Source organism: Dryas octopetala, chromosome 1 (genome assembly GCF_963921425.1).
Source record: "Dryas octopetala chromosome 1, drDryOcto1.1, whole genome shotgun sequence".
Taxonomy (NCBI): domain Eukaryota; kingdom Viridiplantae; phylum Streptophyta; class Magnoliopsida; order Rosales; family Rosaceae; genus Dryas; species Dryas octopetala.
The window spans coordinates 9,099,297-9,120,710 of NC_141366.1; the positions used below are offsets into that span (position 1 = coordinate 9,099,297).

At 35.4% G+C, this 21,414-nt stretch overlaps 3 protein-coding genes across 3 annotated transcripts; 2 read left to right on the plus strand and 1 right to left on the minus strand.

Annotated features, from left to right (window-relative positions):
- Positions 1-312: 312 nt before the first annotated feature.
- Positions 313-4,240, plus strand: AAH (allantoate amidohydrolase). The gene is made up of 12 exons (XM_086241340.1): positions 313-567; positions 686-780; positions 1,267-1,370; positions 1,445-1,529; positions 1,667-1,783; positions 2,239-2,348; positions 2,427-2,532; positions 2,672-2,758; positions 3,171-3,413; positions 3,528-3,653; positions 3,737-3,898; positions 3,991-4,240. Exons 1-12 carry the CDS (start codon positions 426-428, stop codon positions 4,111-4,113), a joined length of 1,500 nt encoding a protein of 499 aa, XP_086097466.1. The 5' UTR covers positions 313-425; the 3' UTR covers positions 4,114-4,240.
- Positions 4,241-4,710: 470 nt separating this feature from the next.
- On the minus strand, positions 4,711-7,849 carry LOC147297458 (receptor-like protein EIX1). Its single transcript, XM_086240436.1, has one exon. It carries the CDS (start codon positions 7,828-7,830, stop codon positions 4,837-4,839), a length of 2,994 nt encoding a protein of 997 aa, XP_086096562.1. The 5' UTR covers positions 7,831-7,849; the 3' UTR covers positions 4,711-4,836.
- A 6,748-nt stretch (positions 7,850-14,597) lies between these two features.
- Positions 14,598-20,928, plus strand: LOC147297459 (protein ANTI-SILENCING 1-like). The gene is made up of 11 exons (XM_086234655.1): positions 14,598-14,885; positions 15,736-15,904; positions 16,793-16,981; positions 17,066-17,367; positions 18,566-18,658; positions 18,937-19,015; positions 19,150-19,240; positions 19,786-19,894; positions 19,995-20,111; positions 20,631-20,716; positions 20,840-20,928. Exons 1-10 carry the CDS (start codon positions 14,598-14,600, stop codon positions 20,682-20,684), a joined length of 1,491 nt encoding a protein of 496 aa, XP_086090781.1. The 3' UTR covers positions 20,685-20,716; positions 20,840-20,928.
- Positions 20,929-21,414: the final 486 nt, after the last annotated feature.

Sequence of the window (21,414 nt, forward strand, 5' to 3'; positions counted from 1 at the left end):
ATGATTTTCCATATTTTAAATGAAAATCTATGAATGAATCCTTATTGGATTCCTAAACTGTAAACAAATCATAAGTTGGCAGGCTGACATCGCTGAATATACACTGAAACTCAGTCATTAACTTTTCTTTCATTGCTTGCATGATTTGCATCTCATCTTGCATGGCTGCCCTCCACATATATATATATATATATATATATATATATTACAATACAACCAAGATCCTGCCACGTAACGTGGGGGCCACATTTCTAGGTGGGTCCCACACACCACCCCCACCAGGCATATACCGCCGCCACCACCACCACAATAATCACAGCCATCAATTGATCACAATTTCACGAGAGAGTAGGCAGCACAAGGTGCGCTCAGTTGCGTGGCTGCTCTGCCTCTCTGAATTGTTTTGGCTCAGCTGGCTGGCTGCCATGGAAACACGTGTCACCATGAGAACCCATTCCGCCATTAACCCAAGCTCCATTTTCACGAGCTCTTCTTATTCATTGGCTTTGGTTTGCTGTTTCGTGCTTTTGCTTTCTTCCACCATCACTCCCTCTTATGGGTTTTCTGGTAATCATTTAATGGCGCTCACATGTTCCTAGCTCTCAATATAATTAATATAAGCATATATAATCTTAATTAATATGTTTTTTAATTTATCATTAATATATAATAATAATATGAATAGGTGCTGTAGAAGTAGATGAAGAAAACAGAGGGAGCGATTTGTATCTGGAAATTTTAAGGGATGAAGCTGTGGCAAGACTTCATCAGCTTGGGAAGGTATGATGTATTAGAAACTTTCATGTTTTTGATTAATTTATCATTATTGTCATATGTAGATTCAAATTTATAACCCAAGTTGGTTTAGTTTGAGATGCTAATTAGTTTATCTAGAACCCATGTCTTTTCAAAGTTCCAATTGTATAATTATTGTCTACTTTGAAATTGTATTCAATCACAAGAAGGGTTCTTGTTACAACTTGTGCAGCAGTTTCAGCAACCCTCAGCAGCTCAAACTGTAATAGCCATGATTTTTGTCAAGAGTCATTGAAAAAGAATCTATTATACATCTTCAATCTGAAAAAAGTTTTGATCATTTATATATATTTCTGGGCCTCCAGTATACAGTATGCCATTTTCAGATCCAAAATTGGCTTTTTCTGCATACCACCAATAATCGACCCATGACTGTATGTGACTATGTGTTACTCAAATTGGTCATTAATGATTATTCTTGAATGTTGCTATTGTTTCCTGAATCAACAGGTGAGTGATGGTGATGGCTATCTTGAGAGGACATTCATGAGCCCAGCTGCTGTGAGGGCAGGGAATATTATTCAGGAATGGATGGAGGATGCTGGTTTGAGAACGTCAGGTTCTATCTTTCTTTGCATCCAAACAGTATTTCTAGAACTCTTTACTCATGATTTGTCTTCATTTCCAGGTGGATTGACTACTTGGGAAATGTACATGGTCGAGTTGAGGGAAGCAATGCTAGTGCTGAGGCTCTGTTAATTGGTTCTCATTTGGTAATATTTTCCCCCGCACATTTCGTAATTGAGTTTAATTTTAGACAAACATATCACACAACATGATGATAAGGAGTATACAGTTCTGACATACCAATAATTCACAGTTCCACTTCCACCCCCTTTTTTCATAATAGGATACTGTTGTTGATGCTGGGAAATTTGATGGGTCATTAGGCATCATATCTGTGGTAGCTGCATTGAAGGTTTTGAATACCAATGGGAAGTTGGGAAAACTAAGGCGGCCAGTTGAGGTCAGTGAATAATTGAGGTTTTATTTGAATGATATCATTGCCTCATTGAAATGTCCGTGAGAGGTTTCTTGCGAAACTGTTTCTGCTATGTGATTAAATTGCTTGTAGAGGTTTCTTTGAATAGAATATCATTTTCTCATTTGAACATACCACTAAAGAGAGATATTCATGAGGTCTATATGTGCAGTTCTCCACTCCCATTGTTATAAGGAAAAAGCATGTTTAGGATCTCTTTTGATGGATATTTCAATGAAAGGTCTACTATGTCTTTTGAGTTAGCTTTCATAAGTATATCTGTTTTCCAATTTCTGGGAATTTTTTTTTTCATGTTCAAATATTCATTGTATGTAGGAGTAAAAATTTCGTCCAAAACTGTATGTGGAGATTACTTTGTGGTGGCTATGCTAGAATTCTAAAAATTAATTTCATGTTGTTTCTGCTTTTCAACATTTCAGATAATAGCATTTAGTGATGAAGAGGGAGTGAGGTTTCAGTCTACATTCTTAGGCAGTGCAGCTGTAGCTGGAATATTGCCAGTTTCAGCACTACAGATAACTGATAAAAGGTTTCCTTGAATAATGCCATCATATATCTGTTTGCAAACTATTCATTATCAATATTTTTATGAGTAATCCTTGTTCAGTGGTGTAACAATTCAAGATGCTCTTAAGAAGAACTCCATAGAAATTACTGAGGAGAACTTGTTGCAGCTCAAATATGACCCAAGGTCGGTCTGGGGTTATGTTGAGGTATGATGGCCTAACACTGGTTACCCTGAAAAAGTGTATTAGAGTATCCTCTGTGAAACAGCAGTAAAACTTTTTACCATCAACTTGTAGGTTCTTTCAGGGTTCTGACTGCATACCCTCCTGCTATTGTTTGTTGCAGATTCATATTGAACAAGGACCTGTACTAGAATGGGCTGGCTTTCCTCTAGGAGTGGTTAAAGGCATAGCTGGACAGACACGACTAAAGGTATACGAAGTGTTTCAGCTTGCATAGTTGCATGTCTAAATCATGTTTCATTTAGTCCACAAAAAAAAAAAAAAAAAAAATCTTTCATAGTTCAGAAATGTTTTATGTAGCTGCAAATTATTTTCTGGAATTCAAAAAGCGGATAATAATAATATGAGAAATGGTGCAAGTCTCATGAGCTACATGTATTTGCATAGCTCACATAAGGCTAAAATTTTTATGCTAGCAACTTTCTTGATGGTATCAGAGAATTATAGCAGAACCAGTCAATATAAGATCTATACAAAAGCTCCTTGTAATTATAGACTGTATTTCATCTCGACACCTTGATGTATAAATTGCAGAAAGCTACCATAGTATTTTGTTAGCTTCTCATCCCAATTGAGCAGTCCCACATACATAAATATTGTAGGTTACAATGAGAGGTTCCCAGGGGCATGCTGGAACAGTTCCAATGTCTATGCGTCATGACCCGATGGCTGCTGCTGCTGAAGCAATTTTTTTGTTAGAAAGTCTATGTAAACATCCACAAGATTTTCTGTCTTTTGATGGTCATTGCAAAAGTTTCTCATTGGAATCACTTTCAACTTCACTTGTTTGTACTGTTGGAGAGATATCCACTTGGCCAAGTGCAAGTAATGTCATTCCAGGCCAGGCAAGTTGTTCATCTCTTGACATTTCTAATTTGATAACGAGCCCAAAGCCCAAAAAGGGTTACTTGCCCTTCAATTGTTAACATCTATAACAAAGAATAACTTCTTGATTTCAGGTAACATTCACTGTAGATTTACGCGCAATAGATGACATGGGACGTGAAGCTGTTATTTATGAATTTTCTAACCGAGTGTATCAAATATGTGATAGGCGTTCAGTTTCTTGTACAATTGAACATAAGGTGTGGCCCATACTTTCATATCCTAGTCAATTCTTTTGCAGGCAGCTTGACCTGTAAACCTTATATGCTCGGTATCTTTTCAGCATGATGCAAATGCAGTCATTTGTGATTCTGAGTTGAGTTCGAAGCTGAAGTCTGCAGCTTATCTTGGGCTCAAAAGAATGACAGGTGCCATTCAAGATGAAGTGCCTGTATTAATGAGTGGAGCAGGACATGATGCAATGGCTCTGTCTCATTTAACTAAGGTTTGTATGTTTTCTAGATGAACATATTATTGTTTGTGTTCATTTCCTTTTGTGTATGAACAATTCTGGTGTACGTGCAAATATTTGAACAGGTGGGAATGCTTTTCGTTCGCTGTCGAGGAGGCATAAGTCACTCCCCCGAAGAGCATGTATTGGACGATGATGTTTGGGCATCTGGTTTGGCAATCTTGGCATTCATAGAGACTCAGCTGTAAATTGGAACATTCATTGGCATTACTGTATGCGTATATATATATAGCAGAACATCTCAATAATCTAGTAGATGAGACTGTCAATTTTGTACAGTGGATCTTTGTATCAGGCTAGTTTGTGTTTACTTTTTGCTTGCCTTGCCATTAAGGGATCACATACCCTGAAATTTTTAGTTGCTACCATTTTAAGTTTAACAATAGAAGTGAGGTCAACCCTTTATTTCAAAATATTATATATATATATATATATATATATATATAAACAGAGTTCTCAATTAGGATCATAAAGAGCAAACTTAGGATTGGCAATGAGAGAACGTACAAAGTAAAATTCAATTTAATTATGGCTGTGTCAAGCTTGTCTTACACACCCATCTCCATGCCAATGGCCACACTAGTACACTAAAGATGTTGATAGTGGTGTTTCTGAAATTAAATATGAAAGATTACGTCTCTAAACCAATACGTTTGAACTGGTCTGGTGGTCTTCAAAAAGTAAAATATTTATTCATGCATCTTTAGTTCTCATGTGAGGATATGTAATTTCTTATTGAAACATTTATGAAAAGGAAGACAAGAGGAAGCAAGTCCTTGATTTATTTCATTGCCTGCAAGTACATTACACATAACAAGATACAAAGAAAGCAACATGCATAGTACATGAATTGAGTAATTACCAAAGTATTTAACTTCAACAACAATTTTTCGATCTTTTTCTTTTTCCAGTCAAAAATTCCTTTGCAAACGAGCTACTTTCAATGAAATTGCTAGTGCTGCCTTGTCTTTGATGTTATCAAAGAATTGAAAATAAGCATACCTCCATGACTTCTTTATAAGTAACGTGCCACAAACACCCCAAAAGCCTATGATAAAGCCGAGTACCACGCTAAAATAGAACCAAAGCACTTCGTTATCATTTCCATCTTCATTATTGTCTTGCGCAGGAGAAGTTTGTCCCGTAGGTGTCTCATCTCCCACACAATTAGTCGAAAGAGGGAACCCACAAAGTGACGGATTGCCCTCATAAATAGATGAATCAATGAGCGTTTGGAGTTGGTTGCCTTTAGGAATTCTTCCACTCAAGTTGTTGTAAGACAAGTTCAAGTGAGCCAAGAATGTTAAAGAAGAAAGACTTTGAGGAATCTGTCCTGAAAGGTGATTGTGTGAGAGATCAAGAGTTTCTAGCCAATGCAAGTTTCCGATCTTGGAGGGCATGCTTCCACTTAATTGATTCATCGACAAGTTCAAGATACCCAATCCAATGAGACCAGTTATCTCTTCAGGAATTTCACCATCTAAATTATTTGATGAAAGATCAATACTCCTTAAGAAAGGCAGGTTAGAATTTGTATATTCAAGTTCTCTTCCTTTTGACGTCACTGTTGTTTCCTCAACATAACCAAAATACCCAGTCCAATAACCATGAAATTTAGGTTTGGCTAAAGCAGTGATATTAGTCAAACACTTGGGAATTGTCCCTGAAAAGTTGTTTTGACCAAGGTCTAGGACCTGAAGTTGGGAAAGATTGCACAATTGTTGGGGTATATGTCCTCTTAAAAAGTTGGCTCGCAATTGTAGCATTTGCAATGTGGATACCTTTGATCCTATCCATAAAGGTAGGTTTCCAATAAACTTGTTATATCCAAGGTCAAGCCTCCTCATATTAGAGCAATTTTGCAACAAAGAAGGAATTTCGCCGCCAAAATTATTGTTTTTCATTTTTAAAATTTGAAGGGAACTTGGGATACCCATTGAGCTCGGAATATTGCCAGAGAGATTGTTGTTTGAAACATCTACAACAGATATAGCACTCCACAAACTCCATACTTGAGGGAACTCTCCAGATAATTGATTGTTTCTTAACGAAAGAATCGTGATGTTTGGCATGTTGCAAATAGCAGGTGGGATAATACCTTTCAAATGATTATAAGAAAGATCAAATCGTCTCAAATTGGGCATCAGTTCGGAAAATGAATCTCCATTAGTGGACCAAAGCTGGAGTGGGCCCTCAAATTGATTATGACTCAAATCTAAATGAAATAAATTTGAAAATTTGATCACCTGGAATGGAAGCTTTCCACGTAGTTGATTGTGAGATAAATCCAAATATTGAAGTTGGGAAGATATCTTCAAGAGCCATTCCTCTGGTATTGTACCCGAGATTCCAGTACCACTAAGGGTGACTTCTATGGGCTCAGTTTGAGATTGAAGCCAGACGGCAAAGGCAGGACCAACTCGGCAATTTTGAATTCTAATTGTTTGGAGCTTGAAAGGAGGAACCCAATCATAAGCCACGTCAATAACAAGGGACGACATGGATCCAATATCTGCGACTATTGCAATATATTCTAATCTTGTGAGATTCATGAAATGGGCTTCCGTTAAAATGCCTTCCCACGAATTCTTAGACAGATCAAGGTTAACTAACTCAGAGAGTTGTCCAAAACTTTCAGGAATGGACCCGTTCATACGATTCATGGAGAGGTCTAGTGTTTTCAAGGATGACAAATTTCCAATAGATTCTGGAATTGAGCCCCAAAACAAGTTGAAGCTGAGGTCAAGATGCTTCAGGTTTTTTAGCATTCCTAAGGAGGCAGGCAATTGATCACTTAACTTCTCATTGTTGGACAATTCTAGTGACTCTAGTGAATTGTTTGGACAATTTGTGAAACCACTCAAAAACTCTTGAAACCCCCCATCAAAGTTGTTGTATGCAAGGCTTAAGATCTTTAGCTTGCACAAATTTGCAATGGGTTTGGGAATTTGGCCTTTGAGGTGCATACCAGATAAATCAAGCTCTTCCAGAGATTTAAGGCTTGCAAAGGCACTAGGAAAAGGACCACTGAAAGAATTAGAGCTTAGATCAAGTTTTCTGAGGCTAGAAAGATTAAACAACCAGCTGGGAAATGAAGAACCAATATTATTATATGACATCTCAAGGACTGAAAGTGATGTGAAGTTAATGGTATGTAGTGAGAGTGGGAAGTTTTCAATTTGGCAATCAGATAAGTGCAACTCTAACAGTGAAGGAAGCATGTTAACAGAATGTAGCCAACTTACTCCTGTGTTGCTAAGGTTCACTCCTCCAAGATTGAGGTGTGTTAGGGAAGAGAGATGAGAAAGCCAATTCAAGTTTCTGGAAGACATTTCCAAGAGTGGGCTGTAATAATTACCGAGGTCAAGGTAGTTCAAGTTTGACAAGTTGCCAAGAGAAGGGGGAATCTCTCCCCCAAAAAATGCAAAGGAGATATTGAGATATTGCAAACTTTTAAGCTTCCCAAAGAAATTAGGAATGGGAATCCCATGAAAATCATTCCCACTAAGGTCTAGGTAATTTAAATGTTCCAAGCTAAGCAAACAAGGATTTATCTTACCGCTCAAGCAAGATTGATAATAAGCCGGTTTGCTCATCGACCGGCCATTGGGATCCAAGTACTTATTCCGGAGGTCAATCCTTGCAACTTGACCTGTGCGGTTGTTGCATAAAATCCCTTCCCATTGACAACAATCTTGACCCACCCAAGAAGAAAACCTATCAAAATGATCATCATCATTTAGATAATGAAGATCTTCTTTAAAGGTGAGAAGCGCTTCTCTCTCTTTGTCGATGCATTTCACTCTTGGAAGCCCATCACCTAAACAGAGCTTAAAAGGCTCTACGTACAAAGACACTAGAAAGAACAAGAGGAAAAATTGGTTCAAGTTAGCACGGCTATCCATGATACAAGATTTTGTTGATTTGTAGGCTTGTAGCAGATGGGTACTGATGAGCACAACCAGCTGCAACTATATTTATAGTAGTGCCTAAAATCCATATTAATTCAATGGGGTCGATCTGGGTGCCTCAAATTCCAACTTCTGCAATTGTTCATTATTTCTTGCCAATTTAGGTATAGCCGTATAGGTGGAATTGGTTTTTTTTTTTGGCTTGGTACTGAATATTTTGGCCGTGGAAGTCATCTTTGACGGGCTAGTCTTCATAACGCAAAAGAACAAAGACATAAAAGCTCCTGGACCTTGACCCAATGTTTCACAAGTTTTGGTTTTTTGCATGCATTCTCACAATTGGCTAAATCTCCTACTATGAATCTTTTTTCTCCTCTTTGATATAGAAGAAAGAGGTGAACAGAAAATGTTGGCAGCTCAGCCCATGAATATTGATATAATTTGATGGTGGGTTATTAATCATCTAGATCATCTGCTCCAAGTTTTGTACTTACTACATGTATTCTAACTTTATCAATCACATGAATAAGACTGGTCGGGGAAGTCGTCATTGATGGCTGGAGAAGGTGATGGGTGATGCCGTGATATTCTAACTTTAACAATCACATGAATAAGACTGGTCGCGGAAGTCGTCATTGATGGCTGGAGAAGGTGATGGGTGATGCCGTGATGGGGTGGAAAGTGGAACCAAAGTGTGGGGGGGGGGGACTTACCTCATCTCGTTCTTATCTCATGATTTGAGTTCGGAATCGGTACGAGACGGGATGAGGGTTTTGGGATTATGGTACAATCTCATCCCGTACCAAACTAGTTCGGTACCATCCCGATTCCAGACTAAAAAATAGAATAATGCTATACTTACCACATTCTTATACCACATTTTTATACCATCTGACGTGTCATTACTTTATTGGACAAAGTTTTTCTTTTTCTTTTTGGGTTTTTTTATTTATTTTTTAGTATCCAATGTATGAATGCCATGTAAGTTGCCACATAAGATGGTATGAAATTATGGTATAAAAATGTGGTATATGTAGCACTACTGTAAAAAATAATAAAAATTCAATTATTCAATTTTTATTCAAGATTCATCTTCAAATAATAACCTGTAAACATAACCTATTTTTATTCAACTATGCAAACAGAACAAGAATTCAAGTAATAACATGTTTTTATTCAAGATTGAAAATTCATCTTCAAGACTTCAACAATTCAATTATTCAACAATTCAAAATTCAAATAAACAACAATACAACATAAACTTCAACAATTCAAATATTCAAAGTTTCAAAGTTCAAACATAAACTCATAATCAGTAAATCACAATTAAGCCTCATGGCTTATTTACCAAATCCAAACTAAAAAACATAATTAAGCCTTATAACTTATTACATCCCAAACTAAAAAAAACTGAAAAACATATATAATTAAGCATATGGCTTATTACATCACAAACACAACAAACATAATTAAGCCTTATGGCTTATTACATCTCAAACTCATAAGTAATTGAAATCCAAATTACTTTCCCTTTGCTTTTGGATTTGAACTCTTCAAACTACAAGTGGCATCAATGGTAGTACTTTCATATTCTACACAAAATAATTCATAGCAATTAGTAACTTAGTCCATGAAACTTACAAAACAAATACAAACTTACAAAGCAAACCAAGTAAAGTTTAAGATAATAAACAAAACATTATCTGCTTCAGCACTTTCATAAAATTCAAGTTCTTCAAAACAAGGTTCATCTTCTAAATCCAAGTTAAAAAATGAATTGGGCCCATTAAATTAAATAATTAAATTTTTAATTAAATTTTAATTAATCGGTATGGGATAGGACTATCCCGGTATTGAACCTTCAGGACCGATTCCATCCCGTTTGAGATTGGTACGGTATGAGATTGGAAAAAAAAAAACGGGATGAGACCAAACGATACGGAATGGCACGGAACGGTATGGTTTCGGTATTTTCGGTCTTAATGCCCACCCTCACAAAAAAGTCTTCTTGACATATATATTACTTTGTATCTCATTGTGATGGTTTGTAATTTGGATAAATTAATACTACTATCATTATGAGCATCATATATTGTTGTTACTATTATGATTAAAATAACAGTAAATTACATTTATATCAATAAAATATTTTAATATTGGTCGAATTTAATTTTTTCATAAAGGTCAATAGATTTTGAAATTTTATCTCACTTTAATCATTAAACTCAATCCACTTTATGTCATGTATTTGGATATATTGGAAAATACCAATTTGCCCATTTCCTTTTTTCATTACTTATAAACATAAAATTATAACGTTGTCCTTAATTTGGTTTAGGATATAAAAAAGAGATTTATGGTATATAAATGAGGTTTATGGTTTAGAAATAGGATTTAGAGTTTAGAATTAGAGTTATGAAGCTTAAGACTTAGGATTTATTAATTTTATATTTAATAAATCATGATCTCTAGATAGTATTATAGTGGAATTTGTGTTAGAGGTTTAATGGCAAACATCTAACAGATAACACCATGTTTACCAAAAAAAAAAAAAGCATTGCATAATCTGATGTAGAACAAATGGCAGAACGGTTCATGCAACAACTCGACCGCCAGAAGCCCAAGAAAAGAAACAAGCTTCAGCCCGGCCCAGTGTCAGAAATGGGCCCATGATATACCGATTCGAAGGGAACGACGAGAGAAATTCCTTCGTTTAGGGCTTCAAATAAGCAATTTAGTGTTTTTGAATAAGTTTCATAAATTGCACTTTATTTCCATTTTTATTTCCGTTTTAAATTTCGAATGTCTAGGGTTTTGAACGTATTTAAACAACCTTTTGGCTGTTTGTAAGATTCAGTTTTATTATTTTCAATCAGAAAACCTTGAGATTTCTCTCATTTCTCCGGTGGATTCCAGATTCTTTCTTAGGATTAACGCTGGTTTTCCCTAATATATTTTAATTGTGTATTACGCTGCGTCATAATCGATACATGCGAAAGTACTAATTTGAAGTAGATATGTAAATATTGGTTAGAGGCAAATCATATGAACAACAATATCATTTTAATGAGATTGCTTCTGCCCAAAATTTTAGAGCTAAACCCTAAATCATTTTACTACGTAACAGTCAAATACAAAATTAATACAAATTTAAATCTATATAGTAATATATGTATATTAATTTATTATATATATTTTTTTCATTTTGGTCGAGGAGAACTAAAATAAATAAATTAATATATAACTTTGAAAAATTTTATTGATTTATTTACGATTGCCGTTAAAATAAATTCGCTTACTTGTTACTTAATTACATTATCAATTTATCACCAATGGGGTTGTATGGTAATTGAAACATACGTACGAGAGAGAGAGAGAGAAAAAAAATAATCGAATGCTAAGTGGTGTTTTCACTTTTCACCACAATGTGTCCCTTACAATGCGAAAGAGGGAGCAAAGACATAAAAGCTTCTATTGACCCAAACTTTACAAATACTTCTCAATAATGTCTAAAATGTTAATTTTTTTTCTTTTTCATAATTGAAAAAAAAATAGTATGAAATTGTCAAATTGTGTACATTATACATATATTAAATCCTTATATAATTAGTATGAAACATTTTTTGAGTGACTATACACCCTCAAAATATATTCATAAAAATTTTGTGTATTCATCTAGATATCAACAATTAGACTTTATTTATTATAATTAAGTATGTTAAATTTTTTTGTTGAAATATTATGTTTTACACATTTGTTGCACTAATCATTATCGCCACCAGTTTAGGGTTTAAATTAAGATGCCTTGTTTTCTAGTGAAGGATTGTGGATCTAGTATAAATTTTTTTAAAATTAATTTTGAATGACTTCTAGCTCTTTTCCAATTTCAGTATTAATAAGCATTAATGACATGTTTACTAATCCGTAATCGGAATTCACTTCCTCCAAAATAAGGAGTTGGTATTTTGATTCCTTATTTTTTTCTCATTATACCCTCATATTATTAACTAGCATATAAAATAATTTATTTAGAACAAGGACATTTTAGTAATCAAATGCCTACATGATATCATTCCTACTTTGATTCTAGATAGTTTAGTAAACAACTTAAATGAGAATCTAATTCCTCCTCAATCCAATTCTTCTTCAATTCAATTTCTTCTCACTCTAATTCCTCATCAATTCAATTCCTCCTCAATGTAATGCATCATTAATTTAATTCTTTCTAACCCCGATTACGAATTAGTAAACATGCCATAAATAAATAGATAATAGTACTTGGGTTCTCATCTTTACAAATTTGATGCGGTCCAACAATACTATTCCAATCAGTTGTAAGCGCAGAACCAATGGACCCAAGGCCCAGTAGTAACAACTCAACATGTAAAATACGGAGAGTCGCGTGATTTCAAACTCATTCAAAACGATGGCGCGGAGAATCCCGTCCTACACTACTTACCTTCCAAAGCCTATCATCCAATCCAATCCAATCCACCGATCTCCGCACCCTAGGCGCGTGCAGTAGCCCTCAATCCCAACCCAACCCCACGCTTCCCTTCCCATAAAGACAAGCAAGTGAATAGCACTCCAAATGAAACGCGCGTGAGACGGCTTTAACCACCCTGCACTGCCTCCCTTCCTTGCGCTCCCGCTCAAAGCACTCACCTCTCTGACTTCTCCTTCAGTAGTGACCATTGTGGAGGAACAATGCGCACCCGGCGCACTTTAGCGCTCTCTCTAGCATATATGTATTTCCATTTTGGGTGCAACTGCTTGCTTTTTAATTTCTCAGTACTTGTTCCTTTCTTTATCTGAACCTCACGACCTTGACCAGACCACCCCACCTCTCCCTCTCACTCACTCACTCACTCACTCACTCTCTGTTCTCCGTTCTCTTCTCGCTCGCACCACATTGCAGACACACTTTTCGGACTCCAAAATCCCAAATGGGTTTTCTCTGTCGTTTCATTCATCGTCGACATTGAGGTATATTTCTCACCATTACAAAACCCCTGTTCCAAGTTTTTTAATTCATTAAGCTCCGCTCAACTTTTTGTTTGTGGGTCATGGGTTTTCAACTCTTTGTCTGCTTTTCCAAAGTACCACCAATGGGCTTGTTTTTGTCTCTTTTTCTTTTCCTGCTTTTCTTTAATTTTCTTTTCCATTTTCTTGGTTGTTCGGTTTACATTAGGAAAATATTTGTGTCACCTTGGGGTACACAAGGTCATCCCTCCTCTCAAAATAATAATTTCGGTAATGTTGGCGCATGATTGGAACCGTTCACTTTTTAGATCACTTATTATAGATCATTTCTGCAAAAAATCAAATCAATCGGAAATCGTTTGGTTATATAACTGTTGTTAATTAAGTAGAAAAAATTAATGGTTTTTAATTAAAAAGTGAATTTTTGACCAAATCGTTAATTTTTTATATTTAATCAATAATAATTATACAATCAAACGATTTCCGATTGAGTTGATTTTTTGCAGAGATGATCTATAATAAGTGATCTAAAAAGTGAACGGTTCCGATCATGTACTGGCATTACCGAAATTATTATTTTGGGGAGAGGGGTGACCTTGAAATACCCTCAAGCGTGACCAAGTAGTGTCCTTTACATTATGCATTGTACAATCATATATGCATATTCTCATAAGTAAAAACAGAATGCAATCGTACACATGAATTTTTTCCAAAGATTGCGAAGTTTTCTGCAATGCAACTTAAGTGTGCAGTAGTGATTCACATGAGTACAAGATGGAGGCTCTGTTTCCAGATTTTCACATTCTATTCCTCAATAGGGTTATGGGTTTTGTTTTTGGTTGTATGGTTACTACTATAGGGCGTTATGGTTTTTGCTCTGCCAGTTGTTTCGCTCTAAAATATGCCCTAAATGGTAATGCGCCTAGTCTAGTTTGCTTCAACTCACAGTGAAAGAGTATGGGGCATCATGTTAAGTACTCAGGCGTATTACATGGTCGGATGGTCCCCTCGTGTTTTTGCCATTCTTTTTGGCGTTGGGTCAATACCCAATAAATATCTTTGTTATTTTCCTCATGTTTGATAATTTTCAGAAAGTGTTGTTTTAGAATTCAGGAACTTCTTAGAACAAATTTGGGAAAAATAATAATATATATATATATATATATATCAACTTGGCAATTTATACATTCATCAATTATCGTGGCTTAGTTTGAAAGATTGATGATGCCCTTTGTCATTTACAATCCTTTGAAAATTTATTTTCGTTATTATAAGATTTTTCATGGAATCTTAGGTGGAACTGCTAAAGCATTATTTCATTAGCTTGCAGTCACCATACTTGTGCCCAGCTGCACACCCTGATAGAGTGATAGGCACCTGATGCAAATAGAAGCTTGCCTGAAAACATAGCTTTATAGGAATGTTAGTAAGTTTTGGAGATAGTAGAGGACCATAGAGATGGAAATACTTATGTGGGTTCTTAAAGAGTAATATAAAAGAGGGGACCATGAAAACTAGTATATAAATTTCAGCTTCAATCTTAAGATGTCATATTGTTTAGATAGTATCTGGAATTTGTTGCCAGCTGAGCTATGATTAATTTTGGTTTCTGACTACAGCTTACTAATACATTGTTTCATTTGTTTGCATCTCTGGTTCAGATTTATTTTTTATGGCTGATGTATGTAAAGTAATTTACTGTTGTGTTTTAATTTTAGGTTGTCCAAGACTATTGGATGGGCTAAGAAAAAATGGTGGAGTTTGAAGATAGATAGACCATGTCATCTCCTGAAGAGACAAATATGGAACTTGAGTCATTCAATTATGAAGGCGTGGAATACTCCCTTTATGATTGTGTATATCTTTATCGTAGTGGTAGTCTTGAGACTGATATTGGTAAGCTTGTGAAAATATATGACACAGAGGCCCATGAAAAGAAGTTAAAGGTCCTGTGGTTTCTTCGTCCGGCTGAAATACGTAACTTTTTGGGTGATTGTGAACCACGCTGGAATGAGATATTTTTAGCTTCTGGTGAGGGTGTAGGCCTCTCAAATGTCAATTCTCTGGTAAATAATTGTGTATACTTTATGCTTTCATACCTCATTTAAGTAGAATTCTATTGCATGGTAAATCATTGTTAAAAGGGACAAAGGAGTCTTTCTTCTTAGCGTCTCTCTGGGCTTCTTTGTCTAAACATTTGAGAGATATTCCTTAATCCTTTGAGTGTTATTCGTCTTGATTTTGGGTAGGTTTGATTTGAATGTAATCTGTGTTTTGGCTTGAGGATGTTAACCTATATTTGATGGATATCTTGTGCATCCTACTTGTATCATTTTCTTTATGATAAAATTTGTTTCTTAATAGAAAAATGGACTAATCTTTTAGTATGATATCTATTTGTGAGTTAATATAGGTGGAATGCAATTTCAGTTCAGCTACATAGTCATTGGATAAGATGGTGTTCTTGATAGTAATGAAAGTGATTAGGTGAAGTGCGTAACTAGGATATTTCTTATCTTGCAAGCTTAATTTATCCTTCCATATATAAGAGATACATAGGATTCTGCAAGTGAGATTATATGAGTTTGTGGTAGGCAACAACTTGAAAAGAATTTGATTTTTCACTTCTCTCTCTCTCTCTCTCCCTTTTTTTTTTTTTTTTGGGTTGGGGAGGGGGGGTGGGTGGGTGAGAAGGGGCTGAAGATATAGGTGTTGATATGTTTAGCTAGAGAGATGTAATAATTCCATACTTTTAACTGCATATATTTTACATTGCCATGGTTGTAATGAGCCTACTCCTTTTACATCAAAATATTGCCTTTTTCTTCTTTCAATGAAAATTTATATGGATGCCAAGGGTGTCCTCATGATTATGTCAAAATCTATTTACATGGCAATTTTAAATACTAATTTCAGGAATCTATCAAAGGAAAATGCAATGTTGTCTGCACATCAAAGGACAAAAGGAATCCTCAGCCCTCTGAAGAAGAGTTGAGAATGGCTAGTTTTATTTTCTGCCGTGCTTTTGATGCAGGACGCCGTAAAATATTAGAGAACTTTCCAGATGAAATAGGTGGAATTAAAGGTCAGTCATCTACATCCGAATTTATTTGAGAGGTGCTTTCTGGTATAAACCTTTTAAACAAATATAGAATGTTAAATTGTTAATCAGATTCACATTTGATTCTGTTATCTAAGAATTAAGAATTTGTCACTCTTTTTTGAGATTATTTTATATCAACTGATGGGCTGTCACAGTTCTGTCCTATTGTTTGAAGTAAAACACTTCTATAGTGGTCATTTAGTTACAAATCATCGCTTATTGTTTGACCAGCTAGATTTCATTTGTTTTATGAAAAATAATGAAATGAAATTGGTTTATATTAATATTTCTATGTTGATGCTATTGTCAGTCTCAAAGCCATGTTCTTAAAAGGCAATGAGCAGTAAAACTGAGTAACTTGTTTCCAGATTAAGTAGCAGTTGAAAGAGATCACTGTCACTCCTAGGAGGCATGTTAGCATGCATTTACATCTTTCTTGTAGATTTGTAGTAGCTGATAACAAATGAGCAGTGAGCACACTATTTGAGCCAGGTATAACGAGGTAGGATTTTTAAGTCTTAGCCTCAACTCTCAAGGACTGCTACCTCCTTTCCTAGAAACAATCAAATACCCCTAACAAATGTGATCACTTAAAGAAAATTGATGTGAGAGATCCTGGTCAAAATTGGGGCTAGATTTCATTCATGGTACTTGGGAACCATATAGTGATAACTGAAGGGGTTCAACAACAGCCTGAAGTGTATATAATAGCTGTTTGAATTTCAAAGCCAGTTTCTTTAAAAGAAAAAAAAAAATCTGAGGTTATTTGTCTTTTATTTTTAAATTATGGGTGCACTATTTTCAACAATCTTTTATTTACCATACATTTATGGCTCCCAATAACTTGGAAATGGTTTGTATGCAATGCAGTGGAGTGCTTTTTTAATGGGGGAAAAAGTCAAAAGCTCATCAGGACTCCCAAGTTCCAGACAAATTTTAGAGACCAAGTTGGACCATCAAATTTGTTTTCCAAGTTAGGATTGGACAAAGTGGTGGCCTCTTGGCCCTCTCCAGTTAAAAACGACATGTCCAGCAGCAGAGTAAGCCCTGCCATGAAAGGTGATTTCTGAGAATGCCAACTGTGCATTTTACTTCTGAATTCAAATGATTACATGAAAATAAGATTGTTTATGGCATGTGCAGAGTCGGAGAAAGACATAATTCGAATTGGTGAGAAGGGATGCATAAGGCTTAATACTGTTATTAATGGAAATGGGACTGAGTCTGCTGGAATATCATGCAGTCAAGTTAAAGGAAAACGGAAAGTAAGATTTTCGGATCTACCACCTATGCGCACATCAGAGACTGGTCCTCATAAGAAGATGATAGGTATACGTGGTGTAGCTTCCACTAAGGGGGAAACTTTTGAAAAGAAGACAAACAAGACTGCGGGAAAAGCAGCTACTCAACATGCAGGGGATAGGGGAAATTGGTTCAAGCAACTTGTAAGTTTCTATTTCCTGAGAATATAGATATAAAAATACCTGTGTTATATATTTATATGAGGTTTTTCCACATTTGATCCATTGTCCCTGCTTATTTATGCTAACATGTCAATTAGTCCCATGTTAACACCTCTGCTTATGAATGTTCATGTTGTTAAGTGTTGTAATGTTAGGCTAATTTTATACTTGGGAGTGGAGGGAGGTAGGTGCAAGTGGGGGCCAGGGTTCCCCCTAACTACCAAAGTTTCTATTATGTCACAAATAGTTGTGTAGGTCTTCAGATTCCCGTACATGGTAAAGGGAGACTTAGAGTTCAGTCCATTTTATGAGTCTTTCTTAAACTAAGACCGGTAGTGATTTAGGGTTTTTAATTAAGTCCTTTTATTTTTCTTCTTTGACGGCTTTATGTTAGGTTTTAACTCCAAGATTTTGAGCTCCGCCCAAAATCTCAGAGTTAAAACCTAACATGCAGCCTCTACAAAGCCCACTCTACACCCTAGGAGGGGAAATACCCTTCAAATAGAGGAAAATACCCTTCAAACGGGGGAAAGACTTTATTATGAATTAAAAAAATTTTCTTATAAATTTTAAAACACCCCCGGTCTCCGTCTAAAATTTTTTTTTCTAAAGGACCTAAGCCTAATTATCTCCATGGTAAATTGTGGGGTTCAGGTGAGTGGTGGTTGTAGTAGAATGGTAAATTGGCAACTCTATGTAAGGGATTAATATGAGAGATTAGGTAACTGAAAAAGATGAGGGACCAGATTCAAATTTTCTTTAGACACTTGGTTTTTAAAGTGTGAGCAAACACTCAGGCTTTTGGCTTTTATGGTACTATAGATATCATATACATTATTTTAAATATGGCTTCTTGAATCAACTTTTGTATATATTTTCCTTATTGTTGAGATTTCTTGAATTACTTCATTTCTCATTGCTGCTTCTAATCAATACTCAAGTAACATGGGATGCAAATACTTACAAGTTGTTATGAGGGGTTTCGACTCCAAGACCTCCCAAAACCAAAGAACTTAGCTGTTAGGGAATGTATCAACAATGCATATCAAGCCAACGGAACCTGGTCCTCCCTCTCTTCCTTCTCTTGTTCTCCCCCTCTACCCTAAATTACCTTTCTTGTTCTATATGGGAATACATTGTAATGTCTTTACCAGATTTCTTTCCTTTTCAAATTTTGCAGCCTTGGGAGCAAAGACTGCAGAAAGCTCAAGATGCTGGCGCTTTAGTCTTACTAGACAATCTGGATCCATCCTATGCATCATCAGAAGTAGAGGTTGTACTCCCTGATGCATCTAAAATTGGAAGTTTATAAGATAATCAATGAAAATCATTGAAACTCAGATGTGTGTGAAAAGCCAGTTTAATGTAAGATGCAATGTATCATTTTTTTTCTTTAAAAGAAACATTCTCATATTAGAGGTTCTCTAGCCACCAAATTGGATGGGAAATGACTAGGATACTGGATGAAGTAAAAAACTGGAGTTACAGGGCCAATGTGGTCTGGCCTAGTGTTAGACATTCTGTTTAATCTACATCCTTTTTTCTCTTCAGGATTTAGTTTGGCGTGCACTCAATGAAAAGGTTGAGGCAAAAATGATACCATGCAGTACTTTTTCTAATCCATACTACGGTACAGCATCTTGTTGTGGCTATATACTAATTTTTCAAATGATTTCATGTTTTATTTAGTGTCTGATTATTAATTTTGTTCAAGCTTAAACTTAATTGTGGACTAATTACATTTATTCTTTCCTGGCCTTACAGGCAAGGCTTTTGTTATATTCAAGTCAAAGATTGCTGCTGAGTCTGCAATATCTGAGTTAAAGAGGAGATGCCTGATTCTGGCAGATGGGAGGTATCCTTTTTCTTTCTTCAATTCTTCATTCACAATGATGGAGCACGTTCAATTCTTTTTTGGTTGTAGTGTTCAAGATTCCACACATAAAATTATGTTGCAAATTTTAATTAGCCAGTTACTATGTGAAAAACAATAAATCTTAAGTCAGTGTAGTGGATAAGATTCATAAGAATGACTAGCATTCTACTTGTCAATCATTTAATAATTTCTCTTTTTCCTTTTTTTTTCTGTGTATTTTATTCATTTAGAATTATCTTCAATGCACTCATTTTTATGATTTGCATTGGCTGGATGCTTATCATGTATTTTGTGGTATCAGAAGCAAGTTAGTTTCCACTATGAGTCTATAATGCCTCTGTCTGCCAGAGGAGATATATACTCTATTATTCTGAACATTTAATTGTATAAAGTCTGCGATAGTCTTTTTACCTTCTATGGATTCAGGGCTCTAGTTTCTTAAATCAGTTACAAGTTATGAAAATCATTTAACTCCACTCAATGTGATCTTACACATGTATATTTATGTGGCTTTGCATTTGCAGACCTGTCGTCGGTATCAGAAGGACTCTAAAACAGCCTGACAAAACAATCAGATTTGTTGGACATCTAACCATTGACAAAATCAGGCTTAAAAGCAAACGTGAAGAGATGGTGACTCACCTTGCTAAGTGTTTTGTTCTTGCTTTTGGGTTCATGACTTCTCTTTCATATATAAATATATAAATATATTTCTTCTTTGTTCCTTTTGTAGAGAAAAGCAGTTTCAACAGCACACCGTTCTCAGTCCAATACAATTGAGTATGATATGGCCATGGAATGGTGTGAACTACAGGAAAGGTCGGATTTATGGTGGAATGCTTTATATAAGGTACTTAGGATTTTCCTGACACATGCACTGGACACCAACATTTTACCATGAGATTTTATTAAATTGATAAATAGGTTTGTTGGCATTTTTTGTTTTTTGTTTTTTTTTTTCAGTCAGAAGGTTTGTTGACATTATGTTTTTCTGAAAATGCTTATGCACACTCTCTTAGATGTCTACAACATGTCATAAATTCTATTTTCAAGTACCATATTACAATCTATATATTCATTTCTTCCAACTTACTAAGAGGCCATTAGTCAAACTTTTTGTACGCAAAAAAAGCACTTTTTAATGTACTTTGCAACCAATAAAGGAAAACTCTTCAACTCCTTTAAACCTGCCTGCGGTGATTTTAGAAAATTCACAGTTGTGCAAAGGGCCCTCAATGTGTTTTCGTCGTTCACTACTTGAGGTGAGTTCCCACATTAAATGTCTGCATCTCACAATTATAGGGAAGAACTCTTTCTTGTTTGTTTAATGTTTTAACGTTTTCTACCCTTTGGAACCCCTTCTCTGCAGGAACAAATGGAGGAGATTAAAGCAGCTAGGAGACAGCTAAAGTCGGATTTGTAATTAGCTAACATTGTATTTCATAGATATATTTGGTAAGCTTAAATTTTTGTCAGAAATGAATAGTTTTGTTGGTTGTTTATCAGCAGCCATCCTATGTTTTTTACATACAAGTTTTTACATTAACTTCACTAAACTTATTAGTCATATTTCTGCAGGAGAAAATTGTTTTTTTTTTTTTGTGGATTACAGTAGAGTCAGACATGGGTGCCCCAAAATTGGACAGCATACAGGGTCATGCCCACACTTCAAAAGGATTACGTAAACTTCAGTTTTGTGTAAATCTGTCAACTGATCTGATCTAATTTTGTAACCTTAGAAGGAAATATTAGGATCAAATTCATATGATAGCATCTCTTTTTCTCTGGAGAATTGGTAAGCCTGTGATGTGTCACTTTGTGCAACAACTTTGTTGACTACAAGTTGAGCATTATGATGCCCAAGTATACCACTTTGCCATTCATCGCTAATCTGTTAATTTTGCATTTATCATGTTCACTTGATTTTCACTTTGAGTTTCTTCATGTACTCATGTTCATGTTGCAAGTTTACTTGTGCCAGATGGTTATCATATTTGCCTCATGTCAGAGCTTGTGCTTGTCATATTATATTTATAAATTCTTGGTCTCATTAAAATGTTCTTAAACAGATCCAAATTTATAGTTTGCCACTAAAAATGAACACAAGTATCCATAATCCATTGTTGCATGAGCACAAGTGTCCTTGTCATTGT

Coding starts and splice junctions, on each gene's coding strand:
- AAH (XM_086241340.1), top strand. CDS start 426: ATGGAAACACGTGTCACCATGAGAACCCATTCCGCCATTAACCCAAGC. Junction 568..685: donor TCCCTCTTATGGGTTTTCTG/GTAATCATTTAA, acceptor TAATATGAATAG/GTGCTGTAGAAGTAGATGAA. Junction 1,371..1,444: donor GAGGATGCTGGTTTGAGAAC/GTCAGGTTCTAT, acceptor CTTCATTTCCAG/GTGGATTGACTACTTGGGAA.
- LOC147297458 (XM_086240436.1), bottom strand. CDS start 7,830: ATGGATAGCCGTGCTAACTTGAACCAATTTTTCCTCTTGTTCTTTCTA.
- LOC147297459 (XM_086234655.1), top strand. CDS start 14,598: ATGTCATCTCCTGAAGAGACAAATATGGAACTTGAGTCATTCAATTAT. Junction 15,905..16,792: donor TGAAATAGGTGGAATTAAAG/GTCAGTCATCTA, acceptor TATGCAATGCAG/TGGAGTGCTTTTTTAATGGG. Junction 17,368..18,565: donor GAAATTGGTTCAAGCAACTT/GTAAGTTTCTAT, acceptor CAAATTTTGCAG/CCTTGGGAGCAAAGACTGCA.